Source organism: Rhinolophus sinicus, linkage group LG02, assembly GCF_036562045.2.
Source record: "Rhinolophus sinicus isolate RSC01 linkage group LG02, ASM3656204v1, whole genome shotgun sequence".
In the NCBI taxonomy this organism is placed as follows: domain Eukaryota; kingdom Metazoa; phylum Chordata; class Mammalia; order Chiroptera; family Rhinolophidae; genus Rhinolophus; species Rhinolophus sinicus.
The window spans coordinates 118,201,938-118,219,974 of NC_133752.1; the positions used below are offsets into that span (position 1 = coordinate 118,201,938).

Sequence of the window (18,037 nt, forward strand, 5' to 3'; positions counted from 1 at the left end):
TGAAATAAAAGGTATATCAAAACAGGCCTTTGGGAGATTACAACATTGTATAACTTTTAGTTTTGAAAAACACATTTCTAGTATGCAATGAAGGAAAGATTATTGTTTTGTAATATTTTAGTGTACTTTTTCTTATGTTTTTTTTTTCTTTTTTTGGCATTAAGCTATTGCATACGCATACTGTCCCTCAGTAAGGTTTTGGATAAATTCCTAAATTAAATTCACAAAATAAGAAACAGGCAGGACATTGCTGATTGGTTCCAGACCTGAATAGCATAAAACACATCCCCTTAACATAAGAAGTAAACTGAAAATGTTAATATTTATAATTTGTATTAGAGATATATATATTATTTTTATTACATTTTAGAAACTAATGCAAGTTACCCTCCTGGCCAAAATTTAAGTTAGTCCAAGGAAATCAATATGGATTTCAAGAGCACTGGGCAAAAGGATTCTCAGATTCTGCTCATTTGCATTTTCCTGAAATAATGTATTGTTTATGATTTATGAGACCATTCGATGAACATGATAGTTGGCTGACAGCATCACACTTAATTGTTGCCACAGCTGCAGAAGGGAAAAGCTTTGCAAGAGAAATGTTCTGACTGTAGATGCCTCACTTGCAGCAGGATGCAATTCTTGGTTAACAGCTATGGCATTTGGGCTAGTTAAGCACATCTCTCTTTCCCATTCATTCCACGGGGAATGTACTGGGCTGTCCTTGCTCACCACGTCCACCTGCACTTCGTTAGAGAGCAGAGCGTTCACATGCCACACCATCAGCTCCCCACAATGACATAACTCCATTCAGAGACTGGCGTGACTGGGCTGGGTTTTCCCCCCTTCAGCTCTTGTATCACTAAGAATCTGGCAGCCAGTCCCGTCCTGACAGCGTTTATAGCATATATTGGTGGATTCTTGTCCATAGTGCATCTGCTTTAAGAATTAACGAAAGCAGAGTCAAGACAGTAAGGTAAGCGCTGTTTTAACTATAGCACTGGGGATGCTGACTGTTTGGGACAGTATTTATTGTAACAGGAACAGAAAAAATTCCAGAGCAACGTTGCCAATTGCTATTCAGCAGCATATCCATAGTTTTGAGCTTAACTTTTACACTTTGCTTAACATGTTTTCCATGATTTATGGATTTGAGATAAACTTTATACAGTATATGCTGTGTTTCTTGGCAAAGGAAATTGTAAAACATTTCATGGTTGGAATAAGAAAATATTTAAACTAGACAGTGAAAATGTATGGTAATTAAAATATTTGCTATTTCATGCTAATTAGTTACATAAGTTAGTATTGTCAAACTTAATTTTGCTGCCAAAAAAGGCCATTTCAATCAGTATTCAAAATATTTTGCCATACATATATTGTTAGAGTTTGTTACAATTTGCCATAAACATTTTATGTTGTTATAAAATGTGAACTGAAGGACTTAGACCCTTTTATTTCTGTTTTGTTAATTTTAAAGATTTGGTTTTTGGACATATGCCTTAATGAACATGTTTTGATGAAATTCTGGGAAATATGATTTACTTTGTGAAAACGCATTTCCTCCATAACCACAGGTATTTGAAAAAACTGGGGAAAGTAAATAAAGTGCATTTATGCTTCATAGTGGAGTCATTATATAGCTACAAACTCTCTTTGAATTCAGAGCCCTTGTTTTTATTCTGCCAAAAAAAATATGGAAGTGGTTTTTTTTGTTACTATTCAGTACTCACATTAAGTTACCAAGCTCTATTTTAGTGTAAAGTGAATTTAAAAAGAGATGGAAGCTTATTAATGAAGCAAGACAAATCTTTACAACATGAACATTACTGTAACTTCTAAAGAAGCCGTGCTGTGTAATTGTTCTCATGGCCAAGTCCTGTCAACTACAGTAAATGACTCCATCATTATCTTAGGGAAAAATTTACTGAAAATCTGGTTACATGTTATATTGTGTTAGCTATCAGAGTGTTTCCAGCACTATTTTTTAGGGTTTTATCTGCTAACATAAAGAGCCTTATAATTTCAAGGTAAAGCAGAGATGTTTAAATGTCCTGATACTGAAAATCCTACTTACCCCAAACTACCCAGATTCAATCGCTTGTACCATACTTCTCAGAGGAAGATATATTACCTTATGGTATCTATTGGAATATGGACCCTGCTTCACATTAAGGATTTCCCTCTCAGAGTTACCAACTTCTCCTCAGCAATAACCCTTCACTCCCAAAAGTCCAACTCTATGTCCCATTTCCCTTTACCTAAATATCTGACCCTGTACTTCCCCAAGCAATTAAATTGTGCTTTATTGAGCCTCACCTTAGACTGTTCATATAAGATCAGTGTTGCAAATTGTTTTTAATTGATATTCTCAATTTTATCCTTTCCTACATGGCTCCTAATGCCAGTGTTAAATATAGACTTTCCTCAATTCCCAGCTCTCTCCCATTTCCATTCTGTAAGAGTACTAAAATCTAGATAAGTGAACCATGCGTTCTTCAATTTTGGCATGAAGAAGGTAGAGAACTTGTGAGTTATTGACAGAAAGGAAAACTTTAAATTCAAAACTTGGAAAACAATATCTTTATCAGTTGAATCTCTTTATGGGTTCAAAAATTTTTAGAATTTGTGACATTTTCCCGATTAATAAACATTTGTTTTACTATAACTTACATTCTAAATATTAATTTCAGAACAGTTTTGTTATATGCCTAAAGGTATGAAATGTTAAACAAAAGTTGAAATAATATGCACACACACACAACCCCTCCAAGAATTCTGTTCCTCTTCTTCAGAATCACCAACAATAACTAGACATTTTAAAGGAATGTACTCCCCCTTCCTCTCCCCCGCCCACACACACACTCATAAGAACAGCTTTCCTCCAGACAAAAACCACAGATTGCCCTGTTCTCAGTAAGGGGTTTCTTAATGAGACACTTTAATGATGTGGAATGGTAGGGTAGAGCGTACAATTTACAATTGTCTTCTCATTTTCATTTTTTATGGTTTTGAAGAGTGTTCCGAAGCAGTGTTCGAACGTGGTGGTCAGTAGGCACCTTCCATAAACCTCTTGCAGGAAGGCATTTAAATAGAAGGAAGGACTTGGAGAGACTGACTCGAACAGTTAGGCCCGGCTTACCCAGAAGGGGGCGCATGTGTACGCAATCTAATTCGAACCTGTTCACCATCCCATGAGTTGTAAACGTACTTCCTTAGCCTCATACTTAAATAAAAATTAAAAATACATCATTAGATGCACGAAAAATGCACTATGAAATAAAACACACGTTTTGTAATGAATGTAACATTATAAATCGAATATCCTTTTTCTGAAAGTATATTATTTTATAATAATATGTTTCCACTTTATTTAGGATTCAAAGCGTTTGCCAAAAAATGAATCTAGGTGCGTTTACTCTCCTCTTGGCACTACTCGGTGGTGCCAGCAGCCAGTACTACTATGATTACGATTTCCCCCTATCGATTTATGGGCGATCATCACCAAATTGTGCACCAGAATGTAACTGCCCTGAAAGCTTTCCAACGGCCATGTACTGCGATGAGTTGAAATTGAAAAGTGTGCCAATGGTGCCTCCTGGAATCAAATACCTTTACCTTAGGAATAACCAGATTGACCATATTGACGAAAAGGCCTTTGAAAATGTAACCGATCTGCAGTGGCTCATTCTAGATCATAACCTTCTAGAAAATTCCAAGATAAAAGGAAAAATTTTCTCTAAACTTAAACAACTGAAGAAGCTGCATATAAATTACAACAATCTGACTGAATCTGTGGGCCCACTTCCCAAATCTCTGGAGGACCTGCAGCTTACTAATAACAAGATCACGAAGCTCGGCTCCTTTGAAGGACTGGTAAACCTGACCTTCATCCATCTTCAACACAATCAACTGAAAGATGAAGGCATTTCAGGTGCTTTTAGAGGTCTTAAGTCACTCGAGTACCTTGACCTGAGCTTCAATCAGATGAGCAAACTGCCTTCTGGTCTCCCAGTATCTCTTCTAACTCTCTACTTAGACAACAATAAGATCAGCAACATCCCTGATGAGTATTTCAAGCGTTTTAAGGGACTGCAGTATCTGCGTTTATCTCATAATGAACTGGCTGATAGTGGAATACCTGGAAACACTTTCAACATATCATCCCTGCTTGAGCTGGATCTCTCCTACAATAAGCTCAAAAGTATACCGACGGTCAATGAAAACCTTGAAAACTATTACCTGGAGGTCAATGAACTTGAAAGTAAGTAAAAGCTGTGCCTGTATTTAATTGATGCATCCTCGAGTTTTTAAATGCCTAAATTGTACTACACAAATATTGCATCTGGCTCCATTAAAATGTGAATTAAAAGGCCAACAAAATATCCCTCTAACTGAAGTACACAAGAATTCTAGTGCAGTTATTTTTCCAATATCTGGCCTGTCTTTGGAGTGAACAGATAAGAAACTATTAAGACCATAGAATTTAAACACTGATTTCTTCAAATTTAATATCCTGGACTAATTAATCCTCCTGTGTTATCGCCCAATATGTATCTATTATTATTAGCCTCCTTCATGACTTACATTTGTGTCCTACATTTATTTCTTGGCAAGATCTAGCTGAGGGAGGAACAAACAAGTCCAGAAGAAGCACAGCTAATAGGGGCTGCCAAACCCCCATCCCCCCTTTAACTCCAGAGCAGCATGTCTGTTCTCATGTTCTTCTCTGACATCTTTACTTGGGACTCAACATATTACTCTGCCATCATGGCCTCAGTCTCTGTCTGTTACCCCTATTATGGGGTGTGTGGCTACACAGTGTTCTTATGAAGAATGTGAGGAAGATTAAGGAAGGGAGGAATATGAAAATGATTTGGAATGGTTTTAAAATAGTATTACAGGGCCTCTTTTCTTATGCATCACCCTTCACCCTATTTGATTTTTCCAGTTTCTCCTTCCTTTCTCTTGTAGCTAGAGTTTATTTTTCATTTACCTTCTGGGTGGGACCTTGACCTGATCTACTTGGACTATTTATTCACTCTTCTTGTCTCTTGGGTCATTTTTCAATTTAAGCAGCACAGGTGGAAAATTGACATGTACCATTCCCCACCTTACTCTCTAACAGCTTGGCAGAAGAGAAATCTATGATTCTTGGATAAACTTTTTAAATAAAAAGTCAGTTGGGAAATACTGATTCACACATACAACAATTATATCTGCAAAATAATCTATTGCAATTGAGCATCTTTATGCCACAAAAGTCGGTTCCATTGTCACGTCGGACAAGAATATTGACATTCCTATCTGAAAATTTACAGTGTGTCTTATTAATATGATGCTTTGTATTCTGCAACAGTTTCTTGTAACTCCTAGTAAGGTTACAGCATTTTCATGAGTAATTGCCAACTCTAAAATGCCACATGCTCTTTCTTGTATCTGGAAAACCAACTTGTCATACAATTCACAGTCAGGCTATCAGAGCTGAACCTCACAGTTGTTTCCAATGGAAAATTCACTATCTGGCAATATGTGTGCCCACATTATAAACAATTGTGGTTAGGAGAAAGACTACTCAGACTGGCCAAAATGCTAATGGGATTTAAGATGTTTGAGGGCTGAAGAAATCCTGTTAGATGTGCTGGGTGGAGATTAGCAGCAGGAACAGGCCTTCTGTGAGATAAAGCAGAGAGATACAGGAGAATTTGGAGGCATAAAGACCAGTGAAAGAAGGAGGAGCGAATGTGGGAGATTGGAAAGGTGGTGGATGGGAGAAATGCCAACAGCCACTCAGTGCCACGTTGAGGTTGAACCCCCAGTGCCCTGCACAGATGGTCATTTGGAAATGAGTAGTTACCTTTCTTCCTTCCTAATCCTTGACATTTAGGTATATACATTTCAGGTGGGTATTCTTGTCATTTGACTTTGCATGAATGTCTTTAATTTAGTTTATTTTGCCACATGACAATTATGCATACCAATTGTCCATGTTCTCTTAGATAAAAGAATCCCTTAATATTTCTCTACCATTAGGAAATCTATAGCCAAAAATTAGTTCTCATATTTCAAACTTGCAATGTGAAACACTGGCTTAATCACAGATCTACCTAATGTAAAGTAGTTCAGAAAAGAAAACAAAATTAAGAGGACACCAATAATTATTTAGTGTATATTAGGTGCTAGCACTCCGTGAAGTGCTTTACATATCTTAATTAATTTAATCTTCATGCAACACATTGTGTAAGATATGTTATATCTAATATCAGAAGAATGATCCAAAGTCATCCATCTGGTAAATCACAGAGGTAAAAAATTAATATAAGCCTAAGGCCATGCTTTTCCCATTATTCCAGGCTAGATTAAATATGTCAAAAAAGTTCTTAGATAATATGATACACTCATTGAATGTATTTCTAAAATCAAGCCTTTCTATATCAAGAACTTAGAATAAATAATTATTGTTCTTTGAAAAAATCCATTGAATATCCTGATGCACCATAATTATTTTTATTAAATATCACTGTGTCATCTGGTAGCCTGAAATATTTCTTTTGTAGTTCCAAATCCATAGATACATCAAATAAATGACTTTTTTTTTTAATGGGAAGAAGTCCTATTAGGTATTATTATGGACTTGAGGAAATTTTCATGATTGTTTCAAGCCCATGTAATAAAAACAATTACAGTTTTCCATTCTTTCATTTCTAGAGTTTGAAGTGAAGAGCTTCTGTAAGATCCTGGGACCATTATCCTACTCCAAGATCAAGCATTTGCGTTTGGATGGGAATCACATCACCCAGACTAATCTGCCACCTGATATGTATGAATGTCTACGTGTAGCAAATGAAATCACTGTTAATTAATATCTGCTCGTTTCAGTTATATTCAGGTGTATCCTGGAACAACATTTGGTTATGTGTTTGTGTGTGTGTCAGTTTTCATAGTGTTCATTTTTTTTGTTGCTCTTTATTCCACGAATTTTAAATTCTGAGATAAAATGTTTTGTAAACATTGTGTTACTCTTTTTTTATAGAGAAGATGAAAGGCAGGCCTATTTCATCATGAGCACAGACAAATACACACACACATAGACAACAAAATTAATGCTTTATTTGTAATTTAGTGTTTTCTACATCTCTACTGTCAAATGATGTACAAAGCCTTTTGCTGGTTGCATGCAAGTCAGCCAAGTTTTATAATTCTTAAATCTTAACGTACCCAAAAGAATGGACTACATACACATGAATGTTTGCTGTCTTAAACCAAATTATCATAATATGTTCAAATTTGTTTAGCTGAAAAATAGGTGGTAAATTTTGAGACCAATGACTTTGCAAAATAACAAAATTCATGAAACCATGTACATTTAAAGCAGAATTTATAGTGTTAAGAATTTATATAGTTACCTAGAGAAACTTTTCTAGAATTATTTTTCAGTTTAATTCATGTGTATTTTTTATTATTATTTGCATGTTATGTTTAACAAGCTAATAGCAAAATAAAACATAGCAAATGGCATCACTGTGTTTGACTTCTGTGAAATTCATATTTCTCATATATAAAATACAGCTATGCACCACATCCAGTCAATGATGGACTGCACATATGAGGGTGGTCCCATAAGGTTATAATGGAGCTGAAAAATTCCTATCACCTAGTGACAGCACAGCCATTATAAAATCATACCGCACAGCATTACTCATGTGTCTGTGGTGATGTTGGTGTACACAAACCCACTGCCCTGCCAGGCGTACAAAAGTATAGCACATACAACTATGTGTAGTACATAATACTTGATGATGATAATAAATAACTAGGTTATTGGTTTATATATTTACTATACTACTTATCATTATTTTAGAGTGTATTCTTTCTACTTATAAAAAATATGTTTGCTGTAAAGCAGTATGCCCTGTTCCCCCAGCAGCAGCTTCACACATCCCGTGTTTACATCCGTCTCTTGATTACATCATTTTCTCTTGTGCTGATTTAATCTTGTGTTGTTCTGTGTATTTAGTGCAGCCTAAGTGAACAGTGTTTATAAAGTCTCCTAGTGTACTGTCATGTCCCAGGCCTTCACATCCACTCCCCACTCACTCACTGACTCTCTCAGAGCAACTTCCAGTCCTGTAAGCTCCATTCAAGGTAAGTGCCCTGTACAAGTGTACTCTTTTTTTATTCTTTTATATCGTATTTTTACTATACTTTTTCTATATTTAAATACACAAATACTTACCATTGTGTTACAATTCCCTAGAGTATTCAGTACAGTAACATGTTGTACAGGTTTGTAACCTAGGAACAATAAGCTATACCATACAACCCAGGTATGTAGTTGGCTGAACCATCCAGGTTTGCGTAAGTCAGTCTATGGTGTTCACAGATCAACAAAATCACCTAAGGATGCATTTCTCAGAACATATCTCTGTTAAGTGGTGCATAACTATATTAGACTAGAATTCAAAAACTATCTCTAGCTTGCAATAGTTTACTTATGTTAAACAAAACTTTCCACTCAATAAATTGTCTGCTTCTAGCATCCACTTGCAAAGAGTTTCTAAACACATCTTACATTAGGTACTTAAAAGTATACAGATCCGAGTTCCAGTGTATGGGGGCAGGGTTCCTTACCACCAACAAACAATTATCTAGACATCAGGTGGCTGTCTTACAGTTCAACTCAGTTCTGACCCTATCACTCGAAAGATAGTGTCAGATTCCATAGGTTAAGGGTTCAGACTTGTAAGATTGTCCCACCTGCTTTAGATGCCAATAGCCATCCCAGGATGTTACCAGTACTTCTGACCAACTGGCTGTAAATTAGAAGTTCCTAAAACCCCCTGCTTGGGTTTGATTAATTTGCTAGAACAGCTTACAGAACTCAGGAAACCATTTACTCACCAGATTATCAATGTATTGTAAAAGGATATAACTCAGGAGCAGCCAGATGGCAGAGGTGCACAGGGCAAGGTATGAGGGAAGGCACGGAGCTTCCATGCCCTCTCAGACTGTGCTCCTCTCCTAGAATCTCTGCGTGTTCGTCAACCTGGAATCTCTCCAAACTGAACCCTGTCCTTTTGGGGTTTCATGGAGGCTTCATCACATAGATATGAGTTATGAAAAATCATTGGCCACTGGAGATTGAATTCAATTCCCAGCCCCTCTCCTCTCCCAGAGGTGGAGGTGTGGACGATTAAAAGTTCTGACTCTAATCACACGTTGGTTCTCCTGGTAACCAGGCCACTATCCTTAGGTTACGTAAGGGCTTTCCAAAAGCTATTCAATTAACATAACAGAAAATCTTATCACTCTTATCACATAAAATTCCAAGGATTTTTGGAGCTGTGAGCCAGGACAAAGACCAAAATTATATGAAAAATATAATTTGAATGAGCAAACATGTGAATATATTCTTTATAAGTCATTATACTGCAGTATTTTAATCTCACAAGTTGCTTGGATATTTACTCCTATTCCCATTCCTGTTGTTTTTACTGATTCATATACAGTGGTATTCAATTAAATAAGAAGAGGCTAGGAGATCAGCAATAGCTGCTTGGTTGTTAAGCAAAAAAGGGTGGATAACTACCAAGACAGAAAGCATTGAATGTATATATGTTTCTGAAAATGAGAGTTAAAAAAAAAAAAAAATTAACGTACCTTGAAGCCAATACATTTGTAACATAGGGTTAAAGTTTATAATCCAGTAATAACACCTTTTAGCTTTCTATATTATGGATATCCATGATTCTATACAATGGGAAATAATGGGGCATACAATTTTATAAAAAATAACTTCTACTTTATCTAGTTAACAATAAAGAATATGTTTGGAGCCATTGTGCAGTCAAAAATACACTCATCCCACATAAGTGCGCACATCGTCTCAAGTGTATGTAAAACGAAGGAAGCATCACTCTTGAGTGCGTGTTTTAACAGAACATTTTTAGTGAATTCTGTCCTATGGTAAAATGGCCTATCATCAATGGACCATCATCAATTAAGACTGAGTTGACTGGAAGATATGTAAGATGTACATTACATTAGGTACACAGGTATTTTAGATTGTCATATCTTTTCTACATAAAGGTAGGTTTCTTGAGCTGTGGAAGCACTCTCAGGCCATTTCTTGGTATGAAATTAAAATCTATTTTCTCTCAATGAAACAATAATATAAAAGAAATGAAAATCAATTAACAGGAATGTTATAGACCTAAATAATCTTTTTTCTCTATATCACTTAGGGAAAACGTCTTTTCAGCTGACAGTCTACATCTTTAAAAGCCTTTTATTTATCTCTGTTCAAAGTCATGTTACTCTTAAGCCTAAAAAGCAAGACTATAACTTTTTTTTCTAATTAGTTTCTGGTGTACAAAACAATGTAATAGTTAGACATTTACACCCCTCACAAAGTGATAACCCCCTTCTCCCAATCTACTACCTCTTTGACATTGTATAAAGCTGTTACGATTCCATTGACGCTATTCCCTGTGCTGTAGCAAGACTATAACTTTTAAAGCAGCAATTCCCTTTGTAGTTAAGGTTGGTTGATAAAGACCAAAATCAGCACAAAATGACACTTTCTTATAGAAACATCTGGGGAAAGTGCTAGTTAAATCCTGTTATGGGACAGGTCCACTTTCTAGAAGACAGATCTCATCTCTCCAGGAAAGAACTGGAGAGGAGATGCTTCCTGCTTTCTCCTTCATTCACTGTGACTCCCCTAGTGAAGGAAGAACATGGAGGCTCCTTTATCTGCTGGTCCCTCACCCCACAGCCTACCCCAGTTAGGATAGTGTTTTCCAAATTTCAACTGTATACTCAGCATATTGGAATGCTTTTCTAAATGCAGATTACCAGACACAACGCCCGAGATATACAGACCCACTAAGTTATGTAATGTAGGATTCCACATTTTTAAAGAACATCAATGTTGATGCTTATACTAGTGGTCAGTGAGTGACACACATCTTTCAAAACTGGGACTTAGTGTCAACACTATGATCAAGCTACTGAAATCCCAAACAGTTAAAAAGCAGAAGAGTCCTTTTCTCTAAAGAAGCAGAATAGAAGAAAGACTGCTGTTTGTAATATATATGAATAAATATTATTTGTTTTCGTATTCTAACATATTTACGTTCTCTAACCCTCAATTTATTCATCTGTAAGCAAGGATAAAAAAAGGTAATTTTATAAAGATACCATGAGACAATTCTCCCACCCAGTTGACTCCAAAGTTGCTTTAGAGATATAATACTTCTTGCCAGCTTATGCTTCTTCCCCCTCCAGTGACCCAATTGGTACTTAATCATAAGAGATGGCTTAGGATTCACTTTGATTAAGTTTTCAAGAAGGTAACCAGGAAAAGGGGTTAACCACAAAGTGAATTTCAAACAGGAACATCTCTGTACTAGCTCACAAACAACAGTGATCCAGATTTTGTGTCCTTCTGGATAAACATCCGTGTAAATGGATTAAAGCAATGATGCATATACAGGTTTTTCCTTTCCTAAGATTGATTCCCTGGAGACTAAAGTGGAGACTCTGTTTTTGGGTCCATGAATGGAAAAATGGGCAAAGTCCCTCTTTAGTCTTAACATCTCCATTTGAAAATCAGGGATAAGTCGTGTCTTTATGGGAAGGAGAACTGTGATGTACTGGGGCTTTGAGGTGTGTGAGGAATTATCATGCCCTAATCAGTATAAAATCTACAGCCAGAGGAATGTTGATTTCCTAGTTAAAGTTCTCCAACTGTTAATAGCTATTTTCAGAAAAATTGGAGAGGTTAAAAATTTGGTTTTACAAAGGACTTGTTTGGTATTTTATTTCGCTTGTGATCTTTTATGTTTGGGGTACCAGATTTTTTGTTTGTTTTTGTTTTTCTGTAGCTGTAATTTTATCCTAACGATGACCTTAGATTTTTCTTTGGTTGGATTTTGCAACTATTATAAATATTTGCTTAACATGTTACACACAAGTCAAAGAAAATGACTCATTTTATTTAAAGTGAATGATAAAGCAACTTTACTACCAGAATTAAAATGTGTGTAAAATAACAGTAAAAGTTAGCAGACATTCCATAAGTATACAAAATAAATAGAATTTTTTTTAAATCTAGATAATTTTATTTAATAACTTATGCAATCCATAGCTTTTTGTTTCCTAATAAAGTATAAGAAACTGAACACAGTAGAGTCCAGGAAAGGAGAAATTTACACAACATAAGATGAGTGAGGTCTCATGCATCTTTATCTCACTTTGATAGCCCAAGATTCCACTTCTGCTTTGTAATAGCTCCTTCCTCACATTTTGGTTGGCCCGAAAAGTATCACTTGCATTTCTGTCTTATTCCTTAAAATATACCTACTATTCCAGAAAAGAGAATGCATTCTATGCTTTAAAAAATATTCAAGAGCCTTAGCTACCTTGCCTATGAACGTTATCTCAAATAAACCCTTCTGTAGTCACACTGCCATGGCTTTATTCTAAGAGTTGCTCAATTTTCATCTATATTTCTGAAGATTATCATGTTTTGCCTAATTTCATCATCCACAATGTTACCGGAGTGAGTTCTCTAATATGTAAATCTGGTCCTTTATTATTTACCTGTTTAAAACTATTCAATGATGCCCCATCATTTACAGGTGTGACTCAGGCTCTTCAATGCAACATACAAGGCAGCATACAAGGCACCCCAGAATATCAAAGGCCCTTTGCAGTCTTGTCTTTGGTTCTCTGTAGAGCCTCATCTCTTCCCAGGCCTTCCCGGGCCTTGCCAGGCCCCACCATGCACTATCTTAAATCACGTGATAGTGCAACCATACTTACCAGTTTGCAGTTGATTTTGCTCCAGTGTGTATGCAAATTCTGTCCTTTCTTCCTGGAATCTCTTTATATTCCTTCCACTTGGAAACACCTACCCATCTTTCAAGACTCATCTTAAGCTATTCTTTCCCTTTGCCATAATTCCTTCTGAATGTTTTCAGATAGAATTAAATCTTATATCATAGAAATAATATCCTTTATCACAAAAATTCTTTATCAAAATTCTAAGCAAGAATTAACAATTCTCTCTGTTGTGTCTCCATCTGTAACTTTTTCATTAATTTATTAAACAAATACTTATTTAGCTTCTACTATACTCCAGGAATGGCTTAAGTGTTAAGAATTCATTAGTGAACAAGACCAAGAAATTTTTCCCCTACCAAAGCTGCTATTCATAATGGATATATTGGGTAAATATTAGCAAAAGATCTGGTATAGCTCTAATCATAGCAGACAAAATGCAGTTTAAAATAAAATGTATTATTAGCAATGAAAAGATTCACAATATCACAACCTAAAGTTTAGTATAACAAAAAAAGTATAATAATTTTAAATATATTGGCAACTTATGAAATAGTATCAAAATATACATAGAAAATTGATATAACTATAGAAGGAATTTAAAAAAAACCTATGAGCATTGTGATAGATTTCAAAACATTTCTTGAAATTATTACTATTCAAGCAAATTAAATATCAGCAAAGATATAACAGATAAAGACTACAAAGTTTTCAATCTTAATTAATGGACAGATATAATATTCTATATCCAAAAATTAGAGAATTAACATCCTTTTCAAGTTTAAATAGAGCATTTATGAAAATTGATTTCATACTTGGCCACAAAGCCAAATTTGTTTCAATAAATTTTAAACAATAGGTAGTCTATATATCCCATTCTCAATTGAAAAAATTTATCAGAAATTGAAAAGAAAACATAATTCATATATATTTGGAAATTAAGAAAACAATTCTAAAACACTTACGGGTCAAAGAAGGTATCAAAATAGAGACCTAGAAATATAAAAGAAGTAATAGTGAATATATAGTATATCAAAATGAGTTAAATCTGTGATATAAGTAATTCAAGTATAATTCATACCCTTCAATCCTGTTACTGAACTGGAAATTAATGTTATGAATATTTAATTTAAATAAGAATGATTTTCATTAAAATATGAGATGAAGAAAAGATCTTCACTATCACTATTTCTATTCAATGGTTTATTGGCAGAACTTGCAACCACAATAGAAAAAGAAATGGAGTGAGAATTTAAAAACGACAATAAAACTCTAAAATTTTGTAGATCATATGATTGTCTACATAGAAAACACAAAAGATTATACAAATATATTATTAGAAATCATGACAGAGAGTGCCATTTGTTTACCTATTGAATCTCAGATCCAATGCCCTTTTTTATATTCTACCATGCTAGGGATGAGACTCTACAAACCACAGTTCCTAGGTGCCTTTGCCTGCAGGGGAGACACTGGAGGAAAATTGATAAATGGAAGAAGAAGTAAAGGAACTTCCAGTGTAGCTTTTTTTTTTTTAATGTGTGAACTTGACAAATGATTCTAAAATTTATATGGAAAAGCAATGAACCAAGAATAACCAAGACACACCTGATGGAAAATGATGGAAGACTTGTCTAACTATGTGACTATATAAAGCTATAATAATTAAGATAGTATGGTACTGGTAAAGGATAGGAAAGCTGACCAATAGGATAGAAGAGAAAATATATATCAATTTTTACATTTTTATGGAAATTTTATATATAACAGACATGTCATTGCATGTCACTAGGGAGAGTAGGAAATGGGCAATAAAAATCACTGAAAATAAGGTGAACTTGGATTCTTCATCTCACACACAAAAGTCAATTCCAAATATATTAAGAACTTAAATGTCAAGGACAAAACTTTAAAATGTTTAGAAGAAAAGGTAGATGAGTATATTTCTGATGTGGAGTCAGGAATGATTTCTCAAGACAAATCATTAAGGAAGAGATTGATGAACTTGTACATCATTAAGACCTCTGTTCACCAAAAAATATTGTAAAATGAGTGAATGAAAAAGCAGAAACTAAGAGAAGATAATTGCAATGTTTATAAAGTACAAAGGCTTAATAACAATTTTAAAATGGGCAAAATCCTGAGCAGAGTTTTTTGTGGGTTCTTTTTGTTTGTTTGTTTGTTGTTTGTTTTTGGCACTGAACTTTGTTATTTTTTTAAATTTATGTATTGTTTAATTAGTTTCAGGTGTACAAAACCATGTACTAGTTAGACATTTACACCCTTCATAAAGTGATAACCCTCTACCCCCAACCTATTTCCCTTCTGACATCATATATAGCCATTACAATTCCATTGACTCTATTCCCTATGCTATATCCCATATCCCGTGACTATACTCCGTATCCAGTGACTGTGTAGATTTAATTATAGTTGACATTCAATATTATTCAGCTTCAGCTTCAGCTGTACGGTATAGTGGTCAGGGATCTACACAGTCCATGGAGTGGTCTCCCTAATAAGACAAGTGCCTGTCTAACAGACTACAAAACCTTTACAGCATTATTGATTATGCTGGGTCAACAGGTTGTTCCATTTTCAATTTTTTGAGATACTGCCATACTGTTTCCATAGTGTCTGCACCAATCTGCAATCCCACCAGCAGTGCACGAGGGTTACCTTCTCGCCAGCACTTGTTGTGTGTTGGTTTATTGATGTTAGCCATTCTGACAGGAGTGAGGTGATAGCTCACTGTGATTTTTATTTGTGTTTCTCTAGTGATTGATGATGTTGAACATTTTTTCATATGTCCATTGGCCATCTGTATGTCCTCTTTTCTAGGTATCTATCCAGAGAAATCCAAAACACTAATCTGAATAGACGTTTGACAGAAAACACCATCACAACAACAGAAAGATGTTCAACTCATTAAAAATTAAGGAACATAAAATTAAAACCACAAAAAGACATCATTTTTGCCTATTCAATTGTCAAAAATTAAGTCTGACAATTTAAAGGATTGGTGGAGATGTAACTATTATTATTGGTTAATAATGTGAGTGTAAATTGGCACAACTGCTTAGGTAAAAAATTTGCCATTATCTTTCAAAGTTGTAAGTATCCTATATATCCTATAACCCAGCAATTCCCTTTCCACAATATTTCTCAAACCTTAATGTTCATTTGAATAGAACAGGGATATTGATAAATTGCAAAATTTTAGGCGTGAGCCAAGATTACACATTTTTACCAAACTCCCAGGTGTCAGTAGCTCACAGTGAGTAGCAGAACAAACCCAACATAAATCTTGCATATGTGCAAAAGGAAATGTGTATAAAATACACATAACAATCCTTTAAAAAATAGCAAAAGGCTGGCAATAGCCCAAATATACATCAATAGAAAAATTAATAAAAGTTAGAATACCATGGAATATTACACTGTAGTGAAAATGAATGAACTACAACTACCCAATAATATGGATGAATCTTGGTAATAGGACATTGAATAAAAAAGCAAAGAAATTGAGGAAAAAAGAGCTCAGATAACTTGCCCAGAGTTGTACAGCTGTAAATGACATCCAGAGATTTCTGAAGACAAAAACTAGAGGGCATCCTTGCTTTTCTCTTACTCTTGTACTTCAAAACTAATTAATCAACAAATTCTAATGAATATGGCACCAAAATGTATCCAAAATTTGTCTGTTTCCCCATTTCCATTTCTACCTCCCCAGTGCAAGCTTCAGTTAATCTGGCCTGAACAACATCAATGTTTCTAACAAGTCTTTCTGCTTCCTCTCTTACTCCCTGTTGTGGGTTGAATTGTGCCCCTGAATACTTATATGTTGACATACTAACCCCCAGTATCTCAAAATAACCATATTTGGAGGTCTCTGTAAGGATAGGGTCCAAAGTCTGTATTCTCAACCACTCACAACACTGTCTCTATCAGATTTCCAGAGCTTGTTCCTGGGTGAGTTGTTCTGTTTCATGGGCCAATACATCAGTGAAAATATTTGGGGTGGGTAATTCCGAAAGATGCTTTCCTCCTAAAGTCCCTCAAAGACTAGTAGAATCCTTGTATTGAAGTGACTTAATTCAGAGATTGTCTGGTGTTTTACTTTACATTGGGTATCATGTGGATTCTCACTCTACATGAATTTGGTTTTAATACTGCTGTGAAGAGATGAGGGGGAGGACAGGAGAGGTTATTTGTTCTGCTAATTACACTTGGCCAGTGTCAATTCTTTTGAGTTGTTCTATTCCCCAAACAAATGTGTAGACTGAACAGCTGGGCCATTCTTATGGGACCTGAGAATTTTGTTGATAGGAGCATGTTTTTTCTTCTCTTTGGTTACTTAGACTTTCCAAGATTTTGCAGTCATTTTTTTTTTTAGATTTGACAACTCACTGGCAAGAAACAAAAAAGTCCATCTGGTTTTCCATTTTATTTCATGGCATTTTCCCAGAAAAAAAATCTGGGATGAAGGTTTTGTTTCAAATTTTTAAACTGGCCCTTAGTCCTGCATACAATCCTCTTAATTCTAGGTTTATTATTAAACTTTTATTGGTCCGAGAAAACAATGACCTTTACTTGTCTAAGATGGAAATTACAGTACAATGACTTCATGACTATTAAGATGTATAAAGGTGTTCAAATGCCTTAGTCTTGAAAGTGTCAAGAAGTTCTCCAAATCTGTAACCAAGACTTGCTGAAAGAAGAATTAAATAAACACATAAAACAGTTTGCTAAATGTGTTGGTCATGGCTTAGATTTCACATGTTAGATCATTTCAGTGAGAAACACTGCCTAGTAAATAGACATTTAAGATTTTAGCAGGAAAGACTGCCATTGATACAAACAAATCACCACCGTCTCTGAAGTTGATGTACCCACATAAATTATTTTTCAGATATGGATATGAAAAGGCCCTTGGGGAGAGTTTCATGACATTTATAATGTTGAGAACTACCTCCAACTCTCAATTCCCAACCATTTTCATTGCTGTTTCAGCTATTACTAAGATTGGAGTTTCCTTGACTATCGATAGAATTCTTAGATATTTCTAGGGCTTCCCCCTTTCCCCCTCCAAAAAAGATAAACCTTTTTACTGTGTTTTTTCTATTTACCTCACTCACTCTTTGAGTTATTAAGCTAAAAAGGTAATAGCATTTAAAAAAAAATACTTAAA

General features: G+C 35.1%; 2 protein-coding genes across 2 annotated transcripts in view; both read left to right on the forward strand.

Moving 5' to 3' along the window:
- Positions 1 to 720: 720 nt before the first annotated feature.
- On the forward strand, positions 721 to 7,518 carry LUM (lumican). Its single transcript, XM_019742157.2, has 3 exons — positions 721 to 976; positions 3,378 to 4,264; positions 6,709 to 7,518. The coding sequence occupies exons 2-3, from the start codon at positions 3,400 to 3,402 to the stop codon at positions 6,861 to 6,863; spliced, it is 1,020 nt and encodes a 339-aa protein (XP_019597716.1). The 5' UTR covers positions 721 to 976; positions 3,378 to 3,399; the 3' UTR covers positions 6,864 to 7,518.
- Positions 7,519 to 8,082: 564 nt separating this feature from the next.
- KERA (keratocan) overlaps positions 8,083 to 18,037 on the forward strand; it is a 37,854-nt gene continuing 27,899 nt past the window's right edge. The window contains exon 1 of the mRNA XM_074325294.1: positions 8,083 to 8,145. The gene's annotated coding sequence lies outside the window, so the exon portion shown is untranslated. The remainder of the gene's footprint in view (positions 8,146 to 18,037) is intronic.